At 36.1% G+C, this 27,667-nt stretch overlaps 1 protein-coding gene across 4 annotated transcripts in view; it reads left to right on the plus strand.

The window, feature by feature from the left end:
• LOC150094462 (hemocytin-like) overlaps positions 1–27,667 on the plus strand; it is a 2,636,009-nt gene that overhangs the window by 2,175,077 nt on the left and 433,265 nt on the right. For all 4 annotated transcript variants that reach the window (XM_090412206.1, XM_090412207.1, XM_090412208.1 and 1 more), the window contains one exon: positions 27,190–27,363. In XM_090412206.1, the coding sequence (XP_090268332.1) occupies positions 27,190–27,363 (174 nt within the window). The remainder of the gene's footprint in view (positions 1–27,189; positions 27,364–27,667) is intronic.

Below are 27,667 nucleotides of genomic sequence, written 5' to 3' on the forward strand. Positions count from 1 at the left end.
AAAAGTGGCTAAATCAACTCATGAAATTACTTGGATGCTGAAGAATACTTTGATGAGCAGAGACAAACAGGTTATTGTTCCTCTGTATCGAGCCTTGATAAGACTCCATCTTGTCTACTGTGTCCGGATTTGGTCACCTCGGTTCCTTTTTGATGGGGAGGAGGTGGAGAGGATCCAGAGGCGAGTGACCAAGATGATAGCAGGTCTATGGAATGAACCTTATGAAAACAGGTTGAAGATTTGTGGGTTGCAGAAATTGGTTGATAGGCGGAAAAGGGGAGATATGATTGAGACATTCAAATTGCTGAAGGGTTTCTATAGGATTAATTCAGAGGATATTTTTGAGAACAGGATTGGTGGTGGGAGGACTAGAGGACATCTATGGAAGCTGGGTAAGAGTGTGGTTAGTAAGGGTGTTAGTAACTAAATTACTATTGTATTTTTCTAAGAGATATGATTCCAAATCTGTTAATGAGATTTTGGCTATTTGCTGTTGAGATAATCCAAGTTTGGGATGCATATAAAAATATAGTTCATGCTGTGCCCTTAAAAAGTCTAATTTTAGTTTCTAAGCAAACAAGAGATGATTTCCATATGAGAGTCATAGTACCAAAGACTGCTAGTGCCTTTTGTTTTTGGGCTTTATATCATAATCAGTGTCCATAATATAAGAGCCAAGATATTTGAAGGTATGTACATTTTAGATTTTGTAGTTAAGGTGATATGAGGAACCGTCAGCCAAAATGGGTAGAACTTTAGTTTTGGAAAAATTAATTTTTAATCCCACCATGTTAGCGAGGATAATAAGTTCATCCAAATGCCGTTGAGCTATGTTGTAATCTGGATCAAGTAAGATGACATCATCTGCATAGATGAGTTCTTGCAACTTGACACTTTCTTGATTGAAGTTTAATTCAGTGACAAACTGTGAGTTGGTTTGTTGAAAGATGTAATCCAATGCAATAATAAAGAGAAAAGGGGACGAGAACGTCCCTTGGAAGACTCCTGTAGAGATAGGGAATGGGTTAGTTAACATTCCATCGACTAGGACTTGTACTCGAAACCCCTTGTAGGGAGCCTGTATTACCTTAATGATTTTGTCTGGTATGCATAATGGGACAGAATTTTAAAGAGTTTGGGTTTGTTAATACTGTCAAAAACTTTGGTAAAGTCGATGAAGGTAAGAATGACAGGTAGCTGTTTGTTCCTGGAGCCTTCTATAAGCCTTCTAATACAATGGATTTTTCTATAGTGCTTCTTCCCCTGAGGAATGCTACTTGGCTTTTCTTGAGGAGGGATTAATGGATGGTTGAATCCTGTTTAATAACATTATATTGTAAACTTTTAAAGTGGTGGAGATAAGACTATTTCCTCTGTACTTTGTCAGTTTGGTCTGGGAACCTTTCTTTGGGATGGGAAGGATGTATCCTTTGGTCCAATCTACTGGAGCAATTCCAGTGTTTAGTACAATGTTACAGATGTTCAAAAGTAATGCATTTAGCATATTGCCTCCATAGATGATAGCTTCAGGAGCAACATTGTCAGGTCCTGGAACTTTGTTTGGTTTTAGTTATGTGTGTATCCCTAGTAGAGATTGGTTTATATGTGAAGCGGTATAGGTGGGAGAGGTATGAACCGCGTGGTCAGCATTTAGTAATTCATGAAAATATGCTCTCCATTCCGTGAGAAATTCTGCTGTGGTTTGAAAGGCTTCTCCATTTTCCTTCACCACTCTACTAGTGTTTTTGGTTGTGGCTTTTTTACACAGTTGATTGACTTTTTGAAAAATATTTTTTTGATTTCCTGCACAGTTGGCTCTTTCCAAATCAAGACATATGGTGTTTACAAATTGTTCACGGTCAGCTTTAAAGTGATTGGTGATAGCAAGGTTTAATAGATATGTGGTAGGTTTAGAATTGTATTGACAGATATGTTGTTTGATGATCTGATTTCTCATGTGTCAGAGTTCTACTGTCGAGGGGATGACCCAGTCGTTTTTCTGCGGTTTTGGTCTATTGTCCAGTAATTTCTGGGCAGAGTATTGAGCAGAAGGAATCGATTTGAGTATATTCCAAATTTCGTTGTTCTATTTCCTTTGCTATTTTTTCCTGAAATATACAGGCTATTGATGGATCAGTTAGGTGCTGCCAATTATAGGAATGTTTTCTTAATTTGCTCAAATTTGTGGAACGTAGAGTTAGTTTTATATGAAAACTAAGGATTCTGTGATTGGATCCCAGTTGTACTGTACTATATGCTCGACAGTTTTTAATGGAATGAATACACTTTTCTCTTACTAATATGTGATCTATCTATGCTTTGGTTCCTGTTGCCAGGTCCAGACTCTTCCTTCCCTGTGAGGAAATCTTGATTGAATAGTGATGAGGTCATGAGCATTACAAAATTCGAGCACTCGAGTCCTTTCCCACCCTCCCATTGATGTTGCCACCCACTAAGTCATGTAGTGAAACTGCACAAATAGCTTGTTCTAAATTGGTATAGTAGTCAGTCTTTTGATCTAATGAGGCATCCTCAATAGGGGAATAAGTAGCAATTATGTTGGCTCTTGGGTTTGTTCGTAAAGAGAGTTTTATTATTCTGCTGCATAATTTGGTGATTGAAGCTATGTTTTGGTACAGTTTATTAGTGATGAAGAAGCCTACACCTCCTGTTCCATTTGGGTCTGCCGAGCTGTAAATGAATTTCCTGTTATGATGGGTTGCTATTACATTCCAATCTTCTTCTTTCTACCATCAATGTTCTTGAATGCATATGAGATCAATTTGGGTTTCTTGAGCTCCCAGAAAAAAGTTCATGTAGTTTTCCACATTTAAGGAGTGTTCTTACGTTGTATGTCGACATGATGAGGGGTCTTTTCCAGAATTTTAAGTTTCTACAGTGACCTCTGACTTCATCTGAATGAGGGTTTCCTAGAGGGCTTTCAGTCTATTCCTTAATTCTTCATACTGACTATGTCAATAGTCTGGTCATTGGCTGCCATTACATTAAAATGGTTTCTCTTGTTTCTTTCTGTAATCTGAGGTAATCTGCATATTCGGTGATTGACCCTGATATGTTTCACCTGTCACTTTAGCCTACTGGGATGTTGCCCAGCGTTTACCAGAGATCACAAGCTAGGAGATGTGACTAGGGCTTAGATTAAGATTGCTGATGGTGCAGCTAATATCTGATCTACAGGATTACGTTTTGCTGTATCAGAGCTACCATGTTATAGTAGCTCAAATATAGCATTTGCTACTGGTGTACAGTTGTTTCTATACCACAGGATTATTGAATAATCCTTACAGTCAAACATCTACTGCCTATTCTTCTAAGGGTGCAAACTCTAGGAATTGAAATTCCTCCGGAATGTGAAGAAGAGTGAGACAGGTGATTAAGATTTTAAAAGAATTAATTGAGGACTATTAAGGTTTATTATTTCAGGATTCTGCAGAGGGAAATATTTCATTGTAATTAAAGATAGGGAAACACAGGATAAAGTATTACAGGGTTTTACATTTGAAGGTAGCACAGTAATTCCTGTAATTATTATTATTATTATTATTATTTTTATTTTTTTATTTTTTATTTCGTGACACCTCCAAAGAGTTCGAAGACTTATCAAGGGAGGACACCTACACTGCAACTCTCCGTATCCACCACCACTACATCGAACCTCTACTGCCTTCATCATTTACATCGCCATTGTGTTTCATATGACCACTTGGTTGGCAATTGCCCCAAAGCAAAATGTTTCAATTGTATGGAGATCTAATGTTATGTACTTGCTTCAGCAGTACATATACTAAAATTGGAATGATACAAAATTGGAACTATTTAAATAATGGCAACAGCCACAGCACAATTACAAATGGCATGTCACCAAGCCCTCCTCCATTTAAGGATTATATTCTGCATAATGTACCACAGGATTTTATGGCATGCGGTGCTTGTGATATGTGTCCTGAAAGTTGGGTATATGGTGGGTGAGAGAAGAGGGGGAGTACGTATATGCGCAAAATGTAGGCAACAGGAAGAACATAGCGAGTTAGAGATTACCATAACTGACCTTGTTGCATCAGGTGCGGGAGAATCTCAACCTAGAGAGATGAGTAGTGTGATAGAATGAGAATAATGAGCGAAATATGAATGAAAAAATAAGAGCAGGGAGTGTGGAAACTTTGAATGATTGTGATGTTTTTGGAGATGGTCTTAATTCAGAGGATGAATGGCAAACAAGAGGAAGCGGAATGTCTTGGGAATGAGATGAGAAGTGTGAAAGATGAGATTAGGTGAATGGAAGAGATGAATGCAAGGCGAATCAGAGCAGCAGTGAGAGAGAGTTATGGAAATGATAAGATGAGGAAAGAATAGAAACAGTAGAAGAGAGTGAATGAGAGAGAGTTATGAGAATGACAGAAGAGGAGAGAATAGAAACAGTCATAGAGAAGGAATGAGAAAAATGTGGGGGAGTGCTGGAACCAGGGATAGAGTGATGCCAGGACAGCAGGTAAGTAAGGGAACAGAGAGAGAAAGGGTTAGAGGGGAGAGAGTGAGGGATGCAGGTGAGCAATTAAGGAACAGAGTAGTAAGAGCTGTGATATATGAAGACTCGATGATCTGTGGTGTGCAAGATAGGATGCCAGAGGAGTATTTGCTTGGAGGAATGATAGAAAGTGTGGCTATGACAATTGAGCATGGTGAAAGGTTGGATGAGATGATTGTGATGGTGAGCATGAATGGCTTGAAAGGCATTGTAAATTGGGTAGTGAGAGATCTGAGATTCATGCTTGAGGTTGTACCCAAAGAGGAAAGTGTGTGTGTTGCCCAGATATGATAATGACAAACTGAGCAGTAATAATGAATAGTACGATAGCCAGAATGTGTCAGAAGAGAGGATTGGAATATGTTGATGCTTGGAGGACATTTGAGGACAGAAAGGAACTGTATGCAAGAGACTGCTTGCATTTGAATGAGGAAAGACAAATCAGTGTGTCAATGCAGGGAAACTAGAATTCTCAGGATGGATGATTGTAGGGGTTGCCTCTTATGGGAATGGGTGCTTTGGGGAAGGGGGAAGACATCATGTAACGCTGAGTCCAGTGGAGTCTGGAGGAGATAATGATAAGTATAGAAACAATAACATTTTTATTCTTTGTAGTAATGCTAGGAGTATCCAGAATAAAGGAGATCATTTGATGGTGCTGATAGCTTCAACCTGTCTGAAGATTATAGGGATCTCTGAGATGTGGTTGGTGGAAGATCATATACTAACAGGAATAGAAGTAGCAGGGTACAGCATTTTTTGGCAGGATAGAAAGGGAAAACTCAGTGGTAGAGTACTGCTTATGTCCTCTAAGATTGGAGGCTTTGGAAGGCAGTGACAATACTGGGTTTCAAAGCATATAGGGTGAGGTAGAGGGGGGGCAAGACAGGATATTTAGTGGGGTGTTGCTACAAGCCAATGAGCACAAAGGGTGAGGAGCAGGATGTGTTTAGGCAGTTGAGCATTGGAAGTCCAAGAAGTATGATTGTTATGGGATGATTTTAACTATGGCAGTATAAATTGGGAAGAGGAAACACATGTAGTAATAAGGGAACGGAGTTTCTAGAATTCTTGAGGGACAAATGTCATAGGTAACATGAAATAGAAGGAACACGAGGTTCAAGAGTTTTGGATTTTGTCATGGCATCAGAAGAGCTGATTATAACTGAGATAGCATTTCTTCCCCTAATTGGAGAGATTGACCATGTGGTTTTGACTTGGAAGACATGTAGTTGTATCAAAGAGAAGGGAACGTATGTGGAATTATAAGGCAGTTCATTATAATAGCTACTTGTGGAAGTTCCATGGATAGCATAATTGGAAGCGCAAGATATCATTAGTGCTTGGAAAATTGCGAAAGAATATTTGTTAGCAGCAATAGTAAGCTGTATTCCACGAGTGAAGAAGAGGACACGTGAAAAAGAGGTTATGGAAGAGATATAAGGAGACAGGCAGAGAGTAGATGCATGAAGAATATGACTTAGGCAAGGAGAGTGACTGGCATGGTAAGGAAGGTGAAAGTGGAGAATGAGAAGAGATTGCTCCTAAGATCCAAAGAAAAGAGTAGGGAATTTTTTAGCTATATGGCCAGTAGGAGGAGAAATGATTGTGGGATAAAAATGGGAAAAGATTGACTGATGAAAGAGCTTATAGTGGAGTTGTGCCATGAACACTTTATTCGAGTATTTTATCCTGGAGAAGTATGTTTTAATAGTAGAAGGATAGGCAGGTTCATGGTTTAGAGGTGCAAGTTGAGAGTGTTTTTCAAATACTGATTATCTGAGTGTCAGTAAAGCTGTGGGACTGGATGATAATTCGCCACAGATTTTGAGAGAATGTGCTAAAGAACTGACAGCTCCTTTGACATGGCTTTTTAATGAAAGTCTGGCTATGGGAAAGGTATCCAAGGAATGGAAGGAACATAACATAGTACCATAAGGGCAGTAGCAGACCGAAAGTGTCTAATTATTGACCAATTTGTGTCTCATCAATAGTTGTTAAGACCTTGGGGAAATTAGTGAGGGACCATATTCAGCATTCAGCAGATGAGGGTAATATTATATGTGAATATCAACATGGATTTGATAAGGAGGAGGGCACTTGCTTTAGTAATATGATAGCCTTTTATAATAACTTTACAAAAGCGGTTGATGAGGGAAAGGAATATACTGCCATTTTTTTTGGATTTTACAAAGGCATTTGACAGGGTGCCATATGATAAGCTGATATTTAAATTGCAGCACATTGGTTTAGATGTAAGGTTAGTCAACTGGATTCAGGATTGGCTATCTGACAGGTATTAGAGAGTTGTGTATGGTGGTGCAATATCAAGATGGCAGAAGATTACAAGTGAGCTTTCACAGGGCTCAGTACTGGGAAATGTATTTTTTGACATTTATATCAATGACATTGTTAGTGGATTGTTGGAGGATCTTAAGTTGTTTGCAGTTTATGTGAAGCTAGGAAGGGTTATTAGTAATACTGCAGATGTGGCATCCCTGCAAGAGGATTTGAATAAACTAGAGAGATGGGCAAAGGAATGGGTGTATCATTTTAATGCAGCAAAATGTAAAGCCGAAGTGTGGGATACATCGATGGGAGTCAGTATACTCTGTTGATGGAGCTATACTGGAAGAAGCAGGGGAGAGAAGAAATTTTGATGTGATGATTGATTGAAACCTGAAATTCAGAGAACATATTGTAATGGCGGTGAATGTATCCCAGAGGATTGCTGCAATACTGAGAAGGACACTGACCTCTAAGAGATATGAGATTTATCATTCCATTGTTTAAGACCTGATCATACCGCACTTAGATTATTATTCTCAAATTTGGTCCCCAGGATTTGAAGGGGATAAATTAACTGTGGAAAGGGTACAGAAGCAGATAACAAGGATGGTTTCAGGACTGTACAATGTTAGTTATGAAGATCGGCTGAGGGGATGTGGATTGCAGAGTTTGGTAGATAGAAGAAGGAGAGGTGATATGATTGAGATTTTTTAACTGTTGAGAAGTAGTAACAGGGTTGACACTTTGGAGTTCTTTTGTTTGGTGAAACACGGGGATGGAGCGATGACAAGGGACCATCCCTGAAAGTTACGGAAGGAAGCTGTGAGCAAAAGGGTGAGGAGTGGTTTCTTTGCATGGAGGTTGGTTGAACCATGGAATGCATTGCATGATAGAGTGGTGAGAGTAAGAACAGTTAATGAGATCAAGGAGTCGTATGATAGACTTTGTGTTTCCTAGGAAAGACCTCCTATGATGAGTCTTTTGACTCCACGGAGGTCTGAAAAAAATAATAATAATATCATTGTCTCAATCCCTGTCAGAAATGTAAAAATCTGAACATTGCTTTATCATCTGTGCATTCAGAACTTTCATTGAAAGAGAGGGTGCATCGATAGTGCCAATTAGAACAGTGCACATACTGGAGTGGTAGAAAGAAGAGTTTTCAGATCTTCCAATTCAGTCTTGTACTGATGCCAATTTCAAGCAAACTATATTTCATAAAGTCATGAAAAGTGCACAACCCTAATCAGCCAGAAATTAGCACCAAAAATCCAGAACTGCAGTAGCCACTTTTCCAGTCAAATATGGGTGGAAAGATATTAGTTGAAACTACCAATAATGAACCTAGCATATCAACTGAACCAATACAATACAAAATGCATACATATGAAACTGTTATATAAGGAGAAACCAAAGAAGAAACAGAAGAGCAAGTAAGACAATCGAAAGATTTTAATATGCAGAGAAGATCATCAAAAAGAAAAGATTTCTTAATAAAAAAATTGAGGATAAACCAAAAAATTAAAAAAACTTCAGATTTAGTTCTTTAAAAAAAAGAACTAAATCTGAAAGATGAAGAAATAATAAAAAATGTAAAGATGGAAGAGGTTGTGGATCATCAAAGAAAGACTTCTCAGGCTCAGAAGAGTTTATGGACTATGAGTGCCTCTGTAGTGCATTTGGAAGAACGACGGTACATTGCACCCTTTGATTAGAAAAAGCCTAAGTTCGATTCTCGTCATGATGGGAGGAATCTTTATGTGGACCTTTTTCAATTGAAGGTGAGCTAGCTGATCTCATACGGGGGTAGCAGGGTTTTTTTCTCCCGGAAGCTCGGTTTTTCATACCACATACAGACAAATCAGTCCTTCAGAACACATGCAATTTACAGACAAAAAATACTAGCTGTGGTGGTGGTGGTGGGCAGTAGATGGCATTGATGTAGGTGATTGGTAGTAGAGGTACTGTGTAGTAGTGGAGATGGAGAGTTGTACAGTATGTTTAAGTGTCCTCCCGTGATGAGTCTTTGGACTCCTTGAAGGTGACACGAAATAATAATAATAATAATAATAATAATAATAATAATAATAATAATAATAATAATAATAATAATAATAATAATAACTAGCTTCCAAATGAAGAATGATTGTCATGAAATTGAAATAATGGAAAGCAAATGTAAAAGAATGGGAAACAATCAACAAGAAGCAGGCTACACAATTATCAGGTTCATTCAAAATCTAGAAGTTAAAGAAAAACATACCAGTGACACTTCACTAATCATATTATCTCCTTTCTGCATTGGTTCATTGAATGTATGAAGATTCCATAAGCAAATTAAACAAGTAATTTAATTTGTCTATGGAATTAAAAAACTTATGCTATGGCATAATATCAGGTTTTTTGCTTCTCCAAGAAACATACTTCTGCAAATATAAAGATATACAAACTTGAACAGATAGATATCAGATATCCACTTTTTTCTTGTTGGAGCTCTGGAAGATTTAACACGACTGGAGTAAGAGTTCTTATTCTTGTCCCCCCCCCCCCCTTGGGTTATTCCATAATATCCAAAGGGATGCAGAAGGGAGAATCTTGACAATAGACTGGAAATACTGTGGATGTTTTATACTCCATCCAATGGAACAGTTAGTCAAAAATTCTTCTAGGAACTGTAGCCATATTTATTTGGTGCCAACTACATCATAGCTGCTGGAGAGTGGCATTGTATTGAAATCTCCATATTAGACAAAATAAGTGGACACCCCATGGAGTGGAAAAGTGGGATGTGCACAGTTAAAAATATGCCTTAATATCCAGGCTTACATATACATGAATCAATGTATTGGCCCTTCTTGATCAAATTTATATCTCTTCTTCCCTTATAAATAGGATAATTCAGATAAAACATCTTCACATCAACATGTCAGATCATAATTCAGTTCTTAAATTCCACTGCATGGAATAAATAGAGATCAGTTCTGGACTATAGTGATTTCTACCCGAATTTCTGTTGATCTTTGCAACCAAATTTCAGACCCTCTGTTCATACTAGAATAAAGTTACCTGGATATGTGCATAAAATTTAAACAAACAGTAAAACAGAATATGATTGAATGGGGAAAGGAGCAAGGTCACCTCAAAAGAAAAAAGTTGGAAGACCTATATAAAAAGAGAAGCTGGTTCTTAGCAAACCAACGTAATGGTATAGAATGTAGCAACATCGTTAGAAATATTAACATAGAGATAGAAGTGGAAAGTGACCACTTCTATATCTATGTTAGAAACAAGTAGAAGAAAGAAATTTTAAAATAAGCACACAGCAGCACTTAGATAGCCCTTCAGCTGCATTCTTCAATAGACAATTCACTTCAGAAGCTGAGGAAGAACAATTATATTTTAAGCCCTGTGAAATTTTTTTTTTTTTGGTCTTGCTGATACCAAGAAGTTAAAAAGGAATTTCTTCAGCAATCAAGGAAGCATGGAGACTTTGTGCTTCCAGTCTTAAAATTCTACTGTTTAAGCAATACAGGTTCAAAAATCCGTAAAATAATGCAGACCAATTACACATTTGCATACCTTCTCTGGTGCTACCTTTATCATCTTGCCCTGTTTGGTGTAAATGATTAAAATGATTAAATGATTAAATGATCCAGAGGCTGAGATTGTTTGTGAATAATACAATATTCTGTGCTTAATTCCAAGATTGCTACGACATTCTGGAATTGACATTCTTTCCATTAATAAAAGTAAAATTTGATATAAAGAAATGTTTAACCTCTTTAGCCCTGAAATTCCACCGTTGGTTCTGACAACAACACTTTGTTTCATAACTTACTGAAGTTTCAAGGATACCCTAACAGGAGGAATCTTGCTTGGAGAATTGTATATGGTCACTTTCCAGTCAACAGCATAGAGATAGAAGTGATGGTATTTTATGGAGGTATAAAATGGAGGTATTTTATCATCGGAGATCCAATCTGCGTGACATCTGTTACCAATTGTAAACAGCAGAATGTGCATCCTACAGCTACCATATTATCCTGTGTATTTGGAACAGATCATGTAATGTATTGAGTATTCCAAATTGAATTGAACCATTACTTACAACAGAGCATATTTTTTTTTTTTGCAATACCCACCATCTGTCAGGATTTGGAAGAAACTTTTAATTTTTATAATTAATGAATTAAAATATCATTTTAATTTGAAATTTACCTTTTAAATTTAATTTATTTTAATTTTAACTTAACACGAATTTGAAAACCATCAATATGACATATAAATGCTTTACAGTATTGCATTATGAAAATTCTACTTTTCAGTCAGATGAATTTTGGATGTAGAAAGAAGCACTCTTCGACAGCACTCAAGGACCAGTAAAATGCCTGAAACAATTCTACAGACCACTAAGTTAGAGACGGGGTGTGTGTGTGTGGGGGGGGGGGGGGGGGGGGGGGGAAACGATTGCTTTTTTTGACGTTTAAGAAATCTTGCCATATTGTCTATAAAACAGTAACCGAGTGATGAAATAGAATTTGACCATGTTATCGACTATTTTGCAAACAGAAAAGCAAGAAAACTAACATTTTAGAATGTTGGAATTAAAGTTTTACTTCAATTTTTAATTTATTTCCCTATACGTCATTTTGAATTTTTGTAATTTTTTTAAAAACCTACGTAGAAATTATGAACATTTCGGAAAAATTGTGCCATTTATAACATAATAAATCTAAAAGCATCTTTTGAATACATATGGAAACATAATTAATTAAATTGGAAGTAAACATTAAATTTTTATTAAACGAATAAATAATATGGTATAATTATGTTACTATTTACTTTTAATGAGATGGTTGAGCTTTTTGGCCCTTGCAGAGTTGCTGGATATCTGGCTCAATATTGGTCAACTTCAGTTCGAAGATCAGCACACACAAAGACAATTTCTGTATTTTGTTTTTATTTGATCCTTCAAAAGATTAAAATGATGAAAATCCTTTCGAACAAAGATAGGTCGTAGTAAACTGCATGATGATTTTCAATGCTTCTTCAGATGATTTGGGAAATTCACTTCTCACTGAAGGCAAGATCCAAAATCGAGCCAAACCAAGATCACAGAATTGCATTTTTAAGTCCACTGTCACTTGAAAGCTCAATTAACTGTTCTTTTTTTTATAACAAAAGGTCGTTCTCGTTACTGCAAGCCTGAAATGGATCGCGAACCCACAGAAATTTCTTATGAAAGTTATTAGGAAAATGTTTAAAAATTCTGTTTCAGATTTTTGAGGTAGCTGCAAACTTTTTCCAGAAACTCAGAATCAACAAAAATATCATTTTCCACTAAAAAGGATTCCAATGTTGGAAAAAGTGCAAATTGTCTGTCTTTTACATAATTAATCCATAAAACCATTTTTTTCTCGAATGCCTTTATTTTGTCGTAAGCATCAAGAACAGTTAAAGAATTTGCCTAAAGGGAGAGATTTAGTTCATTTACTTTTGATGAAATGTCTGAAAGATAGGATAGTGTTGATAACAACGCTTCGTCAACAAGGAGTGATGCAAAATCAGAATTACATTCATTTACAAATAATAAAACTTCGTGCCTTATTTGAAATAACCTTGTTAGTACTTTGCCCATGGAAAGCCAGCAAATTTCAGAATGAAGCAAAAGTTATATATATTCACTGCCCATTTCATCGCAGAGTACTGAAAATAATCTGTTATTTAACGGTCGAGCTTTAATAAAATTAAGTAGCTTTACAGTTGTATAGCACAGTTTTAAATTCTGGAGGCATTCCTTTGGAGGCTAATGCTTCCCTATGTATGAACCAATGTACCCAATTCATATCCGGAGCTACTTCCTTGACCATAAAACAACAACCCCACTATGCCTGCCTGTCATGAGCTCCATCCGAACAGAAGCCTATACATATTTTCCACTGGATCCCTTGGTGTATTATGTAATTATTGAGAGTGTGAAATATTTCTTCTCCAGTTGTTCGAGATGGCAAAGTTCTACAAAACAGAATATCGTGAATGTTGTTATCATGCCCATATCTTACGCAGCATATTAACTACTCATTATTTGTAACATCAGTAGTCTCATCTATTTGTAATGCATAATAAGAGCTCTTCTTAACTCTTTTGATTAACTGATATTCTACGTCACCTGCCATATCATTAATTCTGCGACTGACAGTGTCATTTGAAAGAGGAATCATGCAATGTCTTTTAGTAACTTGTTGCCAAACATAGTTTTTACCACATCTTTTATAGCTGGAAGTAGCAAATTTTCCCCGAGAGAATGAGGTTTCCCTGTTTTTGCTATGGGCAAACTTAAGAGATAGGATGCTTCCAGCGCCTTGCTATTAATGGAACCCATGGCCGAAACTATATCTTTCCCATGATTTAATGTCCCTAAATGTTGCTGAAAAAATTCAATTGGCTTATTTTTTACATTACAATGTTTGGTTTCTAAATGTCATTGGAGTTTTGCAGGTTTCATGCACTCGTTCGACAACACTTCATAACACAAAACACATTGAGGTTTCTGTTCACTTTCATCTCCACACCAAGTAAACAACTTGAATGCCAAATATGAACTGTTATATTTCCTACTATATTTTTTCTTTCAACTGCTTGTTTCTTCTACTTTAATAGTATCAGATTTACTTGCTGTTACAACACGTATATCACAATTAGTTTTAGCATCACTTGTTTCATTTGCTCTTCTTTTATCAAAAGTCATAGTTCTAAGCCACTTTTCCATTATTAAAAACGTTTTCAAAAAATATATGAATACTGGAGTTAACTCACAACACGCTTTGTCCAAGTATCACTTAACACTTCTGAAGATATACTGAGCCTTGGTTGAAGGAGGGAAACCTTCAATAATAAAATTCAATAAACAACATGCAATTGGTTGAAATGTGGATAACACATGTTCACTTCAAATCTGACAAAACAAGCAAGCGGAAGCAATAAAACTATATTGTTGTTCACTTCATCCCTCATTTATTATTCGTCATTCAGCGGCAGAATGACAAATAATAAAAGAGGGATGAAGTGAACAACAATGTAGTTTTATTGCTTCTGCCTTTGAATATTCTGATGCTATTTGTTGGGTTTTTTTGTCTCCATTTGATTTCAAGAATTTTTACTTACTCATTCAATTTTAATTTGTTTTGTTTGGATAATTAAAAAAAAATATTTATTTAATTAATTTAAGTCTCCCTGTGGACCACCTGTTCCATCGTCACGGACTACAGGTTGAGAAACACTGCTCTAGGAGATGTCAAATTTTTGGCTAGGTTGTGAAGACCACCCACGTTATGTAATATTCACCAGGGAGAGATAAAATTCTGTCAATTTTTACTATGAGAGATTTTTTAAATGGTTCCATCCTCTTAGTTCAATGTGGTCTTATTGCCCAGGGATCACTAGACAGCAATCCCAGAGAAGGCCCACTGAAGAGGCCTGCTTTATCAGTCATTTTTGTGATCACCTAGATATTAGTCATTTTTGTGATCTAGTTTCAATTGATCTTTTGGTTGATCTGCATGAGACTGGTGAAAAAGGAAAGATAATAGCCATTGGCTCTATGATGATATAAAAAAGCTGAGGCCTTTTTCTCTATCTTTCATACTATCTATCTGTCTTTTCTTTCTTCTAATACTATCAAGCTGACTTGCATCCCTATACTAAATACTCTAGGCCTATGATGAACATACCTTTACTTTTCACCTCAGTGAAGGTCTAAACTGCTTTTGGTAGTGACCCTTCCGATAATGCATAGGATTATACATATCTGTAAGGATATGTGCCTTGCATTATGGGATACTAAAGCAATTGATAAGTCATTAGCCTCTATATACAAGTAGCCCATTCGTGAAGTTACTTTACGTGTAAACTTTGTTTGCTTATACTTGGATAAAGGATGAAACCAAGATTATAATTTCTCAGCATCTTTAACTTAACTGGAGTATTATAAGGATACTCATTGAAAGTTGTTGGTCAACTCAAGAGAACTTCAAAGGCAAAGTTCCCTTGAGTTGAGATCATTGTCCACTTCTTGTCTTTAAGTAATTAAATAGTCAGAAGTAATTAAAGTCTCTTCTACAGCATTGTTTCTATTTCCTCATTGATGACTTTCATTAACTGCATAATGGCAGTTAATGAAGGTCATTATTGCTCTTGGTTTTTAATGATGATGGTTTTTTAAGACTCTTCCTCTTCTGTTCAAGGATGGTATCTGTCTTACTCTCCATGGTTTAAGAAAAATCCAGTTTGTCTGGATTGTTTTATTTCATTGTAATTGTGCCTTCACTAGAAAGAATATTTCTGAGAATTGTTAGGGTGTTTTCTTAGGATGTGGGAATGTAGGAATGTGGGGATAAATAGCACATATATGTTATCAACTGGCTGGCCTGGTTGGCTGAGTGGTTAGTATATCCCCTCTCCAGCCAACAGGCTGTGGGTTCAATCCTGCCTTGATCATTGATGTTTGTGATTGTCTGTGAAAATACTAGTGATGGTGGTGGACAGTAGATGCTGTTGGTGTAGATGATGTGGTTTGCTGTAGTTGGTGGATTGAATGGTGGAGACAGAGAGCTGTAGAGTAGGTGTCCTCCCTGGATGAGTATTTGGACTCCTTGACAATGTCATGTAATAATAATAATAATAATATTTACTGAGAGATAACTGTGCATTATTCATTCTGTATAATTACATGTAGATGCAATTGAAAAAGGTTTAATTAAGCTAGATTAATTATAGATACACTGATTCTCATATCATGGATCATTGTCCATGCAAAATAGTTTGAAAACGAAAAATTAAACGACTATGAAGTTATATGGATAGAGAATGGAATCTCCATTTTCCATCCAATAATAATAATAATAATAATTATTATTATTATTATTACCTTACACCTTTTACCTTACCTTTATTATTACTTTACACCTATTATTGTTACCTTACATCGAGAGAGGGCACCCTCTCTGCAACTCTCCGTTTCCACCACTCAATCCACCAACCAATGAACTGCAACTACTGTCATCTACACCAACACCATCTACTGCCCACCACTAGTATTTTCACAGACAATCACAAACATCCATGTCCACAGCAGGATGTGAACCCGCAACCTTTTTGGCTGGTGAGCAGATACACTAACCACTCGACCAACCAGGCCAGCTACATAAAATAACTGATGGTATTAGGATCAACTGAAGTGTATGTATATGTACTTAAAAAAAAAAAGATTGAAACAAATGTGTACATGTAATGAAAGCTTATATAATTAAATAGTACATTTCTTAATAATAATTTCTCACATATTTAGATGAAGAGTCTATCGTTAAGGTTAAGTTTTGAGTAAATTCTGAAGTACTTCGGAACTTTCTTTAAAGAGATACTCATATTTATATGAGCATCCATGATATTTAATCTGGTGGACAGAAGGAGGAATAATATGATTACAACAAATAATTGATACGGGATAGTACCAAAGTAATACAGATGAGTTATTTCATTGGTATTCTCATTTTCCCACTTAATGCAGGCAAGAAGCTGTATAAGAAGGGTGACTGAGGAAGTGAGTCAGAGGGTTTCTTGCTGAGAAAGTGGTAGAGGAGCAGAATGCACTGCTTTGGTTCATGATGAATGTAGAAACATTAAACATGTTTAAAGTTTAATTTGATTAGGACTGTCTCTCATAGCTAGAACCTCTCATCAGCAATCTTTTTCTTCATAGAAGTATCATATAACATCAGTGTAGCAGAGCAGATATGGCAATGAGTAGTGTTCTCATCATTAAACTAGTTCTTGTAGGAAGGTTTATACATTAGCAACACATGACTATTAAATTATTTAAGGAATTTACAACATATACTGGAATATTAATTAAAAGAAACTTTAATAAATACTTCCTATATTTCAGCAATGTCACATTGCCGAAATATAGGAAGAAATCGTCCCACTTTGGCCAAACAGGCAGGACAGCGAATATCAGAATTTCAGAACACAAAGACTACATCCGGTTTCATCAGTATAGCCACTCTGGGCTTGCAGACCATGCTCTAGATACCCGCCACAGAATATGTTGAAAGAAAGCCAAAATAATACACCGCAGCAAGTTTAAGTACGAAAGGTTATTCATAGAATCAGCCTCAGCTCTAAAAAAACGTTCCAATCCTCAACAGATTTAGGTGTATGAGACTACCCCAAATTTGGGAGACTTACATCACAAGAACATCAGCCCAATGGCCAAGACAACACAACATAGCCCGCTAAAAGGCACCATTAGGACTTTACGAACAACAATAGCTCTTATCTTCTGCCTCATTTGCTTTTTGTAGTGCCTGCATGCACATGCCATATTTGTATGTTCCGATGAAGATGGCAATGTGACATTGCCGAAATATAATCTCTCTATGTTCACTGGACATCTACAGATGCTGTAGATGCCCAGTTAACATCCTTCCAGATTTTAGACAGGTCTCTGACTGTTGTTTTAGCCATTCCTAACCTTTTTCGGACATTTTCTGAACAGCAATTCTTCACATTAATAATGGATCCCAGGTACTCAGACCTGCTGACTTCCTCAATTCTTTATCCATTAAGATACACTTGTTTCTCAAGAGCTTCTCTGTTTGTTTTTCCTTTGAGAACCATGATCTTTGTCTTGCTAGAATTCATTTGAAGTCCTCTGTTATTACTGACCTTGTCAACTTTGTCAAGAATTAGTCCTAGTTCTTCCATATCATTACAAAGGAGTACTGTATCATCAGCATACCTCAGATTACTGATCAATCTACCTCCTATCATAATTCCTGTCCTGAGCTCATCCAATGCTTCATGCATGATGTCCTCTACATATATACTAAACAAGTGAGGAGAAAGTAAACATCCTTTCGAAATATAATAGGAAGTATTTATTAAAGTTTCTTTTAATTGATATTCAAGTATACATTGTAAATTCCTTAAATAATTGAATAGTCATTAAACTAGTTATTTGCTCATTAAAAGTTTTTTCAGTTAGTTACAAAGTTCTATTGGCAGTAATCTAAAATTCTATAGATTACTGCCAATCACTTACAAAGCATATTACTTGCCAAGTAATTATATTCTTGTTTAATCTTTTATGTGAGTGTGAGCAAACAAAGGTTGTGTGTCAAGTATCATCATGACTAGGTTACTTGTATATGTAGAGGCTGGACATCATATCAACTGCTTAGTATTCAATAATGCAAAGCACACTACCTTTTGAATGTGTATATTGCTTATGTCTAAAGGGTCACTATTCAGACTAGTTTCAACCTTTATTGATGTGCAGAAAGTAAAGGGGTGTTCATCATAGGCTTACAGTAGTATAAGTGTGCAAGAGAAGTATTAGGAGAAAGGAAAGATAGATGGATAGTAGGAGAGATAGAAAAAAGTCATCAGCTCCTTTATATCATCATGTAACTTTTAAAGACTAGGTATTATTTCTGGGAAAACTCCCAACTCCCTGTTATCATTAAAAATGAACCCGAACATAATGATCACAAAAGCAGACAAAGGGAATACAGTAGTCATCACAAACCAAACAGATTACTGCAACAAAATAACAGCTATCCTAAACAACCAACACACCTACCAAATAATCCAAATTGACCCCACTCCTGACCTCATAAAACAAATCAAAAACACCCTACATGCCCTAAAAAATCAAAATAAGATAGACAAAACCACAATGAAAATCACAACATACTGCACCACACGTACTCCTTGTATGTTCGGACAAATCAAAACCCACAAAGACAGTTACCCAATAAGCCAATAGTCTCCTACAAACATACCACCACATCACCTTTATCAAAATTTGTAGGCAAACTACTCAAACCATTAATTACAACGTCAAACTCTATGATAAAAAATATGGACGACCTTTTCCAAAAAATAAATAGCATAACCCTATCCCATGAAGACATCCTCACGTCATTGGATGCAGCTTCATTATACACTAACACGGATGTTCCCAGAACATTAGACATCATACACACACTACTCACAGAAGACCACACCTTACACTCTTGTACAAAATTAACACTGAATGATATTATAAACTTAATCAAACTAATAATCTCTCAAGTTCAACAACAACATGTATATTCAAATTTTCGGACTCCCGATGTGCCAAAACATCAGTGGACAACTAGCAGAATTATTCCTAGCACACATGGAATCACTCCTACTACCCCCCCCCCCCCCGCATCACCTTTTATGGAAGATACGTGGACAATATTCTGTGCATTGGAGAACCAACACACATCACCACCTTACAAGCGTCTCTTAACAGTTTCAGCAACAGACTAAAATTCACCATAGAAACCGAACAGAACAAATCCATCTATTTCTTAAACTTGACATTAATCAGAAAAAACAAAACAAAATAGCCACGAAAATATACCACAAACCCATGCATATCAGAAACTACCTCCATATTCTACTCATACCATCCATTGATCAGATTAGTCAGCTGGATTCAGGATTGGTTGTCCGATAGGTATCAGAGAGTTGTGTATGGTGGAGCAATATCAAAGAGGCAGAAGGTAACAAGTGGGGTTCCACAGGGCTCAGTACTGGGACCTATATTGTTTAACCTTTATATCAATGACATTGCCCTTGGATTGCAAGGGGATATTCAGTTGTTTGCAGATGATGCGAAGCTGGGAATGGTTATTAGTAATAGTGCAGATGTGATAGCCCTGCAAGAGAATTTGAATAAGCTAGATATATGGGAAAATGAATGGGGGTTGTCAGTTTAATGCAGCAAAATGTAAGGTCTTGAGGTTTGGGAAACATCGATGGAACACTTCATACTCTATGGGAGGAGTTATACTGGAGGAAGATAGGGGAGACAAGAGATCTGGGGTTGATGATTGATAGAAACCTGAAATATAGGGGACATATTGCAAAGGTGGTGAAAGTAACACAGAGGATTGTTGCAATAATGAGCAGGACACTGACCTGCAGAGATAAAATGGTTATCATTTTGTTGTATAAGACTCTGATCAGACCACACTTAGACTATTGTTCTCAGATCTGGTCACCAGGATTTGAAGGGAATAAATTAACTGTGGAAAGGGTACAAAGGTAGATAACAAAGATGGTGTCAGGACTGTACAATCTTAGTTATGAGAATCGGCTGAGTTAGTATGGACTGCAGTGTTTGGTGGATAGAAGAAGGAGGGGTGATATGATTGAGACTTTAAAACTGTAGAGAGATGTTAGAGGGTTGACACTGGGGAGTTCTTTCGCTTAGTTGAACAGCAGGAAGGAGTCATGACAAGGGGCCATCCCTGGAAGTTATGAAATGAAACTGTGAGAAAGAAGGTGAGGAATGGTTTCGTTGCATGGAGGCTGGTCGAGTCATGGAATGCACTGCCTGATGGAGCGGTGAGAGTGAGAATGGTCAATGTGTTTAAGGAGTGGTATGATAGGCTTTGTGTTTCCTAGGAGGGACCTCCCTCGATGAGTCTAGATAGACTTGTGTTTCTTAGAAAGGACCTCCCACGATGAGTCATTTGACTCCATGGAGGCCTGAATAATAATAATAATGATAATAATAATAATACAAAGTACAGGGAGAACAGAAATAGCAATTTATGCCCTTGAAACAGAAACATTCCCCCCAAAATCAACAAGGCCATCATAATAGACAGACAAAAACAATGCTTAGAATATCAGAAACGATGGCCATAAAATGTGATGAGAACTCAATCAACGTTTACCGAACCTACATAATCTTTGAGTGTTAGAAGCTCCACAACATAAAAATTAGGTCACAACTCTGACCAATAGGTGATAACACAAACACCTCAAAGGCAGAATCACCAAGCAGATACAACATAGCATCCACTTCATCCATGAATTCAGACGATGACCCAGACGGTCAAAATGGCTCTCACCCCCATCAACCCTCTCCCAGGCCCCCTTTTCCCATAAACTCTTCCCCTTCCTCTAAAAAACAGTTTCTATTTTCACCCCCATTTTTCATCTTTTTCCCACCCTACAAATTATATGATATATTATATAAAAAAAAACTGGGTTTTTTCAAATTAATTCTCCCAGCTTGTCTAAGCCCCCCCCCACTCCCCTTTCAACACCATAACAGCAGAAGTATGCACACCACAGAAAGAAGACAGGCAACAACATCCAAGAAAAGGTATGTGCGAATTTTCTTCTATTATGCTACATATATTTGTCTCTAAAATACATCTGCAATGCCCTAAGGATTCTTGAGTAGAAAGCAAATGAAATTAAAAAAAGGGACACTCATAAAGAAAAGCAGGCAAAATAGCCATAAAAATAATAGTTTTAAAGTCTATCCTTTTTAATCAGTCTTGTGCAGCTGAACAACCAAAAGACCAATTGAAATTAAAATCAAGAAACAACTAGTACCCAGATTAACTATGTGGGTACTGGTCAAAAATGATATACAAATTCTTGACATAGTCAAGAATTTGTATATAATAATAATTTTTAGAATGATTTTTCTAAGAATGATTTTTTCTAACTTTCTATAAATAATATTTTAAGTTATAAATTATAAAAATCAAATGTTCTTCCCATTGCTGAAAGGTTGAGGATATTGCAAAATAAAAAAGAGCACCTGATGTTGTGAATGTTACATATACAAAGCAATGGAATTCCCAAAACATTATATAATCTGTTCCAAATATGCAGAACAAGAGGGCAGTTATGGAATGCCTGCTGTACTCTTTCAGATCTGTAACAGATATTACATATTAGATCGTTTTTTCTTTTATTTTTAATAGTTTTATTTTTTCTTTTATTTTTAATGGTTTTTAGTAGTTTATATCAGTCACAAATAATTAAACAGTTTTGATTCGTAGACCTTTTATTGACTAAAACAATGCAACTTTGGCATGTTTGTCTTAATGACTGACAGTATCTTCAGGAAGATATTTAACACAAAACAAAAATTCCAAATGTTTCCAATAGCCTTTATTTCTATAAACTAAAAAATACAGTGGTATCTCGCTAATCCGAACCCTCCAGTAATCCGAACTGCAGTTTGAAAGAAAAAAAGTTTTATTTATTATGTATTATTATTTTGCATACTATTATTTTTATTTAATAATTATTATTTTGACTATTATTATTTATTTTATTATTATTACAGTACTGTATTTTTTTTCATACTATCGATTGTACGGTTATACTGGAGGCCTATTTTGATTTCTTGTGTGTTCATGTTTGCTTTTTTATACTATACAGTACGTACTGTATTGTTGGCATGAATCACAAATATACACAAAAAGAGGAAATTCAAAACGTGCATAATTTGGTTAACAATAAAAATCCAGATGTTGAAATTTCACAAACAGATATCACGGAATGGATTTCAGGTAGATAGAACTGAAAGTGAATTCAAAATCAAATCAGATGCTGAAATTATAACTACAAAATGAATTGGAAGATGATGATGACGATGAAGAACTCAAAGAAAAAAAAGTAAAACATGAAGAGGCAGCTGACAGTTTTAATATGTGTATAGAATGTGCTAAGCACATTCTATACACCATTCCACAAAAGTGTGTTGCTAATGCAATTCCGAGAAGAAGTTTGAAAAAAGTTTAGCTTCCAAGAAGCAAAAGAAAATCAATGACTTTTTTTACAAAGAAATAAAAAACTTTTTTTCGTGTTATTTTGTGAAACTTTTTTTTGTGTTGTGATATTTTTTATGCAAATTAAGTTATGTACTGAACTATGCAATTTTATTAAATCAGAATCCTCAACAATACAGCATCATCATCATCAAATTCCTGCCATGTACCCTCAAGGGGTGTACAGGATATGACAGTACTACATGAAAAAATTACATCATTACTAACTTCCTATCTACAATTTTCCTCCAAATCACTCTGTTACTTGTCAAGACTCCAACATTATCAGATCTTATATTTCTATCGTCTAAGGCACTTTGTACCGTATCACTCCACCTATATCTTGGTCTTCCTCTGGGTCGTTTTCCTGGCAGAGAACACTTGTTTTGCTAATCTTTCCTCTCCCATTCTATTTAAGTGACCATACCACCTGAGATTAGCTCTGCTAACGCATTCCTTGATGCTGACGATGCCAAGTTCTTTCCTAATATCCTCATTTTTAATATGATATTGCCATTGATGCCATCTGTTCATGCCTCTAATCTTTCTCAGGACTCTCATATCTGTGGTCTCTAGTCTTTGGTCAAGTGTTTTACTTCTGACCCAGCTCTCAGATCCATAAGTTAAAACTGGTTTGAACACTGTCTTGTATACAGCTAATTTAGTGTTCCGACTAATTTCTTTCTTATTCCATATGAATTTATTCAATTGACTTCCCACCATATCAGCTTTGCTGATTCTGCTGTCTATTTCTATATTTAATTTACCATCTTCAGTAAAAATCATGCCTAAGTAGCTGAAATGATTTACTTGTTCCACAGGTTCTCCATTCACAACACAGTTGACATTTTCAATGATTCTGCCTATTTTCATTGTCTTTGTCTTTTTATTGCTGACCTTCATACCATATCTATTACAACAGCTATTCAATTTAGTCAGAGAATCTTGCAGACTTGTAGCGGATTTATTTAGAAGTATAACATCATCCGCATAAAGCAAAGAGCTAACATTAACATCTCCAATTTTGATATCAGGTTTAATACCACATTCCTTCATAATGTGATCCATATAGATAATGAATAACAGAGGGGATAATGTACATCCTTGTCTCACACCAAATTTAACATTAAACCATCTTCCTGTACTTACTTCAATTCTAACTGCTGACTTACAACTCAAATAAAGACTAAGTATTGCTTGATATAATGCCCCATTGACACCATATAACTGCAGCGTATTGAATAGCTTCTCTCTTGGCACCATGTCATATGCCTTTTCCAAATCGACAAAACTTAAATACAGATCTTTGTTATATTCCCATGCTTTCTCGACTATTTGTCGTAAAGTGAAGATCTGATCCTGACAGCCTCTATTTGGCCTGAATCCAGCTTGTTCTTCACCAAGCTTTTCTTCCACAATTCTTCTCAACCGTTTCTCAAGTATACTTGCATAGATCTTGCCAGGAACACTCAGTAGGGAAATACCTCTGTAATTCTCACATTCAGTTTTATTTCCCTTTTTATATATGGGTACTATGAGGGCTCTACTCCAATCATCGGGAATTCGTCCCTCTGTCCAGGCTTTCTGAACTATGAAGTGCAGCCACTGTAAGACTCTTATACCACCATACTTCAGCATTTCTGGTTGAATATCATCTACTCCTGCTGCCTTTCCACATTTCAAGCCTTTGATGACTTTTTCTACTTCAAGTACGCATATGTATTCCTGACTGCATGCCTGGTCAGTGTTTTTATCACTGTGCTGTCATCACTGCTTGTTTCATTTAGCAGTTTTTCAAAGTATTTACTCCATACTTCAAGGATATCTTTTTCTCCTGTTTTCATGTCACCTTTATCATCTCTAATTCCTTTTACAGCACTCTTTCCTCCATTCCTAAGCTTCTTCAACAACCTCCAGAATATTTTGCCACCTTCTTGATATTTATTTTCTATATTCTTGCCAAAGTCCTCCATGGGAGGACTTCATGACTTTTTTTTAGCTAGTTTTACACACTGTTTAGCTTTCTTACATTTGTCTCTGTATTCTGTAAGAGTAAAAACTGACTTATTTGACAGGAACTTTTGATATGCTTTCTTCTTTTCCTTCACTGCCTCTTTAACTTCCTGTGTCCACCAGGGAGTTCTGATTTTTTTATCCTTGCACACAACCTCACCACATGCCTCTCTGGCAGAATCAATCAATGTTTTCTTCAGTGTTTGCCACTGAATCTCCAAGGTTTGATTCCTGTTCTCAAACTCTTTCATTTTCTTTTCAATAATCTTTCTGTATTTTAGTCTACAGTTCACATCTGAGAGCTGCTCAACTTTTATTCGCTTTAAAACTTTCTTGCACGTTATTCTTTTCAATATGAAATTCAATTTTATCCTGCTCAAGACTAAATAGTGATCACTTCCAATTTCAAATCCTCTGTACACTCTTGTGTCCTGCACTAGGGAGAAAACATCACTATCAACAATAACATAGTTAATGAGACTTTTCTTATTCCTAGCCTCTTCTCTCCATGTGAATTTGTGCACATTTTTATGTTGGAACATGGTGTTAGTAATAACCAGTCCATGTCCTGAGCAGAAATCCAACAGATATTTGCCATTATTATTAGCTTTGCTCTTTTCTCCAAATTTTCCCAAAATATTTTTGTATGTCTCACAATCATTTCCTACTCTGCTATTTAGATCCTCAACAAGGACCAACTTTTCCTTTTTCATTGTGTCAGTTGCTTTTTCTAAAGCCTCAAAAAATTCCTCCACTTCTACCTTAGTAGAACCTTCTGTGGGACCATAGGCACAAATAAGTCTCATTTTCCAGTTCCCCATTCTCATATTTGCCCACATTACTCTACTTGAGACTGACTGCCATTCAAGAAGATTAGCCTCGTATTTTGTGTTGAATACTATGGCTACTCCTTCTTTTCCTTGATTGTTATTGCCTGAATATAACATTTTGTATTTATTGCTCAGAAAGATCTCACCAGTTTTGGTCTTTTTTGTTTCAGTCACCCCTGTTATGTCGATCTGGTACTTATCTAATTCTTCAGCTAGCTCCATTTCTTTGCCATTCAGGCTTCTTATGTTGATAGTACCGATCTTTAACTCTGGTGATGTTGAGTTGGGGTTTGTTTTCAGATTTGTTCCAGTAGCTGACTTTTCGCTGTTCGCCCTGGTTCCCTGGCGAAAACAACAGGGGCCTTGTTTGACCGGGCGACGCCCCAGCCGGCATGAAATTTTGTCATGTTGTACCATCATTTTTTATTTTGGTTTAACCAATAAGAATACAATTTGGTCAGCTAAATCCCAAATTGCCAGCCCATCCTCGTTCGTTCAGTATCAAAATAGATACCCAACAGGGTGAACCACGAGAAGGTGAGGATTGGACATTGTCAGAAACCCTGGTCTGTTCTCTGCATTCCTTTAAAGGCTATGTGGAGGTCTCCTCTCAGTTATACAGCTTTGACCCTTAAGCAACCCCCTCAACAATACAGGTACATACAATTTTTTTTTTTTTACTAAAATAAACTTGTGTACTGTATTATTTTTTTTGTTTTACATTACAGTACAGTAGCTTTTTTTTTTCAGTTACTTCATTTATTTACAGAGTTAAATTGATGTACCATTAGAATCTGATTATTTTTGTCTTAAACGCGAGTTATTGTTGTCTCTTGGGGGGAGAGTCACTAATCCGAATGAGCACGGTTTTTATTTGTTCAGATTAATGAGATACCACTGTACTTGATTGATAGTTTAATCACACATATCACTAGGCACATCACACGCAGTCTGTACATTGTTGTGCAAAATCTGTATGTGATCACTGGCATCAGATAGGTCATGAATGTTATATACTAATTACTGGCATCAAGATGGCATGAAGTATAAGTACTTAGTTTCTGTTTAGTGCCCTGCAATGAATGACCTCTTTTGAGGTCATTTACTCTGTTATGCCAGCAATCACATACAGAGTGTGCACAACAATTTACACACTGCACATGATGTGCCTAATGATATGAGTGATTAAATGCTCACTCCTGTATTTTGTCAATTTACAGAACTAATGAAAGTTAGAAATGTTTCAGTGTTTGTTTGTTTTAGATATGTTCTTGAAGTTGCTTTAGCCATGAAGATAAACATGTCAGAGTAACATTCAAGTTTAATCAACAAAAGGTCAAATCCAGTTAATTATTCATAGATTGGATCTCTAATGTTAAAGTACCCCTCTGTGTGATGCTGTTTACTCTGGATGACAACCGTATGCAATTCTCTAAGTAAGATCCCTACTGTTCCGATATCCTTGAAACTTCAATAAATTATTAATGTCATTGTTAGCGTCCAACTGTGGAAGTTTGTAGTGTAGCAGCGTAAATATTTCTTTGTAACAAGTTCTGTTGTTATTAATGGAAAAAATGTCAGTCCAGAATGCTGTAGTACTCTTCATAGAATTAAGCATAGAATGATGAACTATAATAAAGCAACTCTTCAATGATTTGCTTTATTATACCACACAAAATCACACACATCCTTTTGTCCATTGTCTGGCAGATTTTAATTATATTCAAAATAATCTGAATATATAAATTATATATCTGCATGTATAAATTTATGTAAATTGATGAAGAAGGTTTTTTATTAATATATGAAATTTTACTTTCTTTTTTTTTATTAGTGACTCAGTGTCCTGGTAAAATGATTTTTGAATGTGCTTCTCCATGTGTCCAAACATGTGATAACTATCGTACATGGAATGAATCTTACTGTGATATGACACCATTGTACACGTGCGTTTGTCCTCATGATTTAGTATGGAAAAATGGTGATTGCATAGAACCAATTTATTGTGGTGAGTTTTGTTGAATTATAGTTTTTGCTCTTAAATAGGTAGTATTTTTTTTTTCTCTTGTAGATGTATTGATTTATTTCTTCCAAAAAAATATTTCATTGGTAATCTCACACTTGCCACTTATATGTGGCTGACTATATACCTAGAGTCCGAATAGTAAATCAGGTAGGGGTTAAATGGATGAATAACACCATTAAGCTTGAGCTGCAAAAAAAGAAACTACTATGGAGGGAATTTAAGGAGAAAGGTGGTCTGCAGGCACACAAACGGTATAAAGTGCCGGCCAGAAGGGTAACGAGTGTGG

The sequence above is a fragment of the Typopeltis vanoorti genome, chromosome 22, assembly GCF_054136105.1.
Source record: "Typopeltis vanoorti isolate ZY-2024b chromosome 22, IOZ_Tvanoo_1.0, whole genome shotgun sequence".
NCBI classification, from domain to species: Eukaryota; Metazoa; Arthropoda; class Arachnida; order Uropygi; family Thelyphonidae; genus Typopeltis; species Typopeltis vanoorti.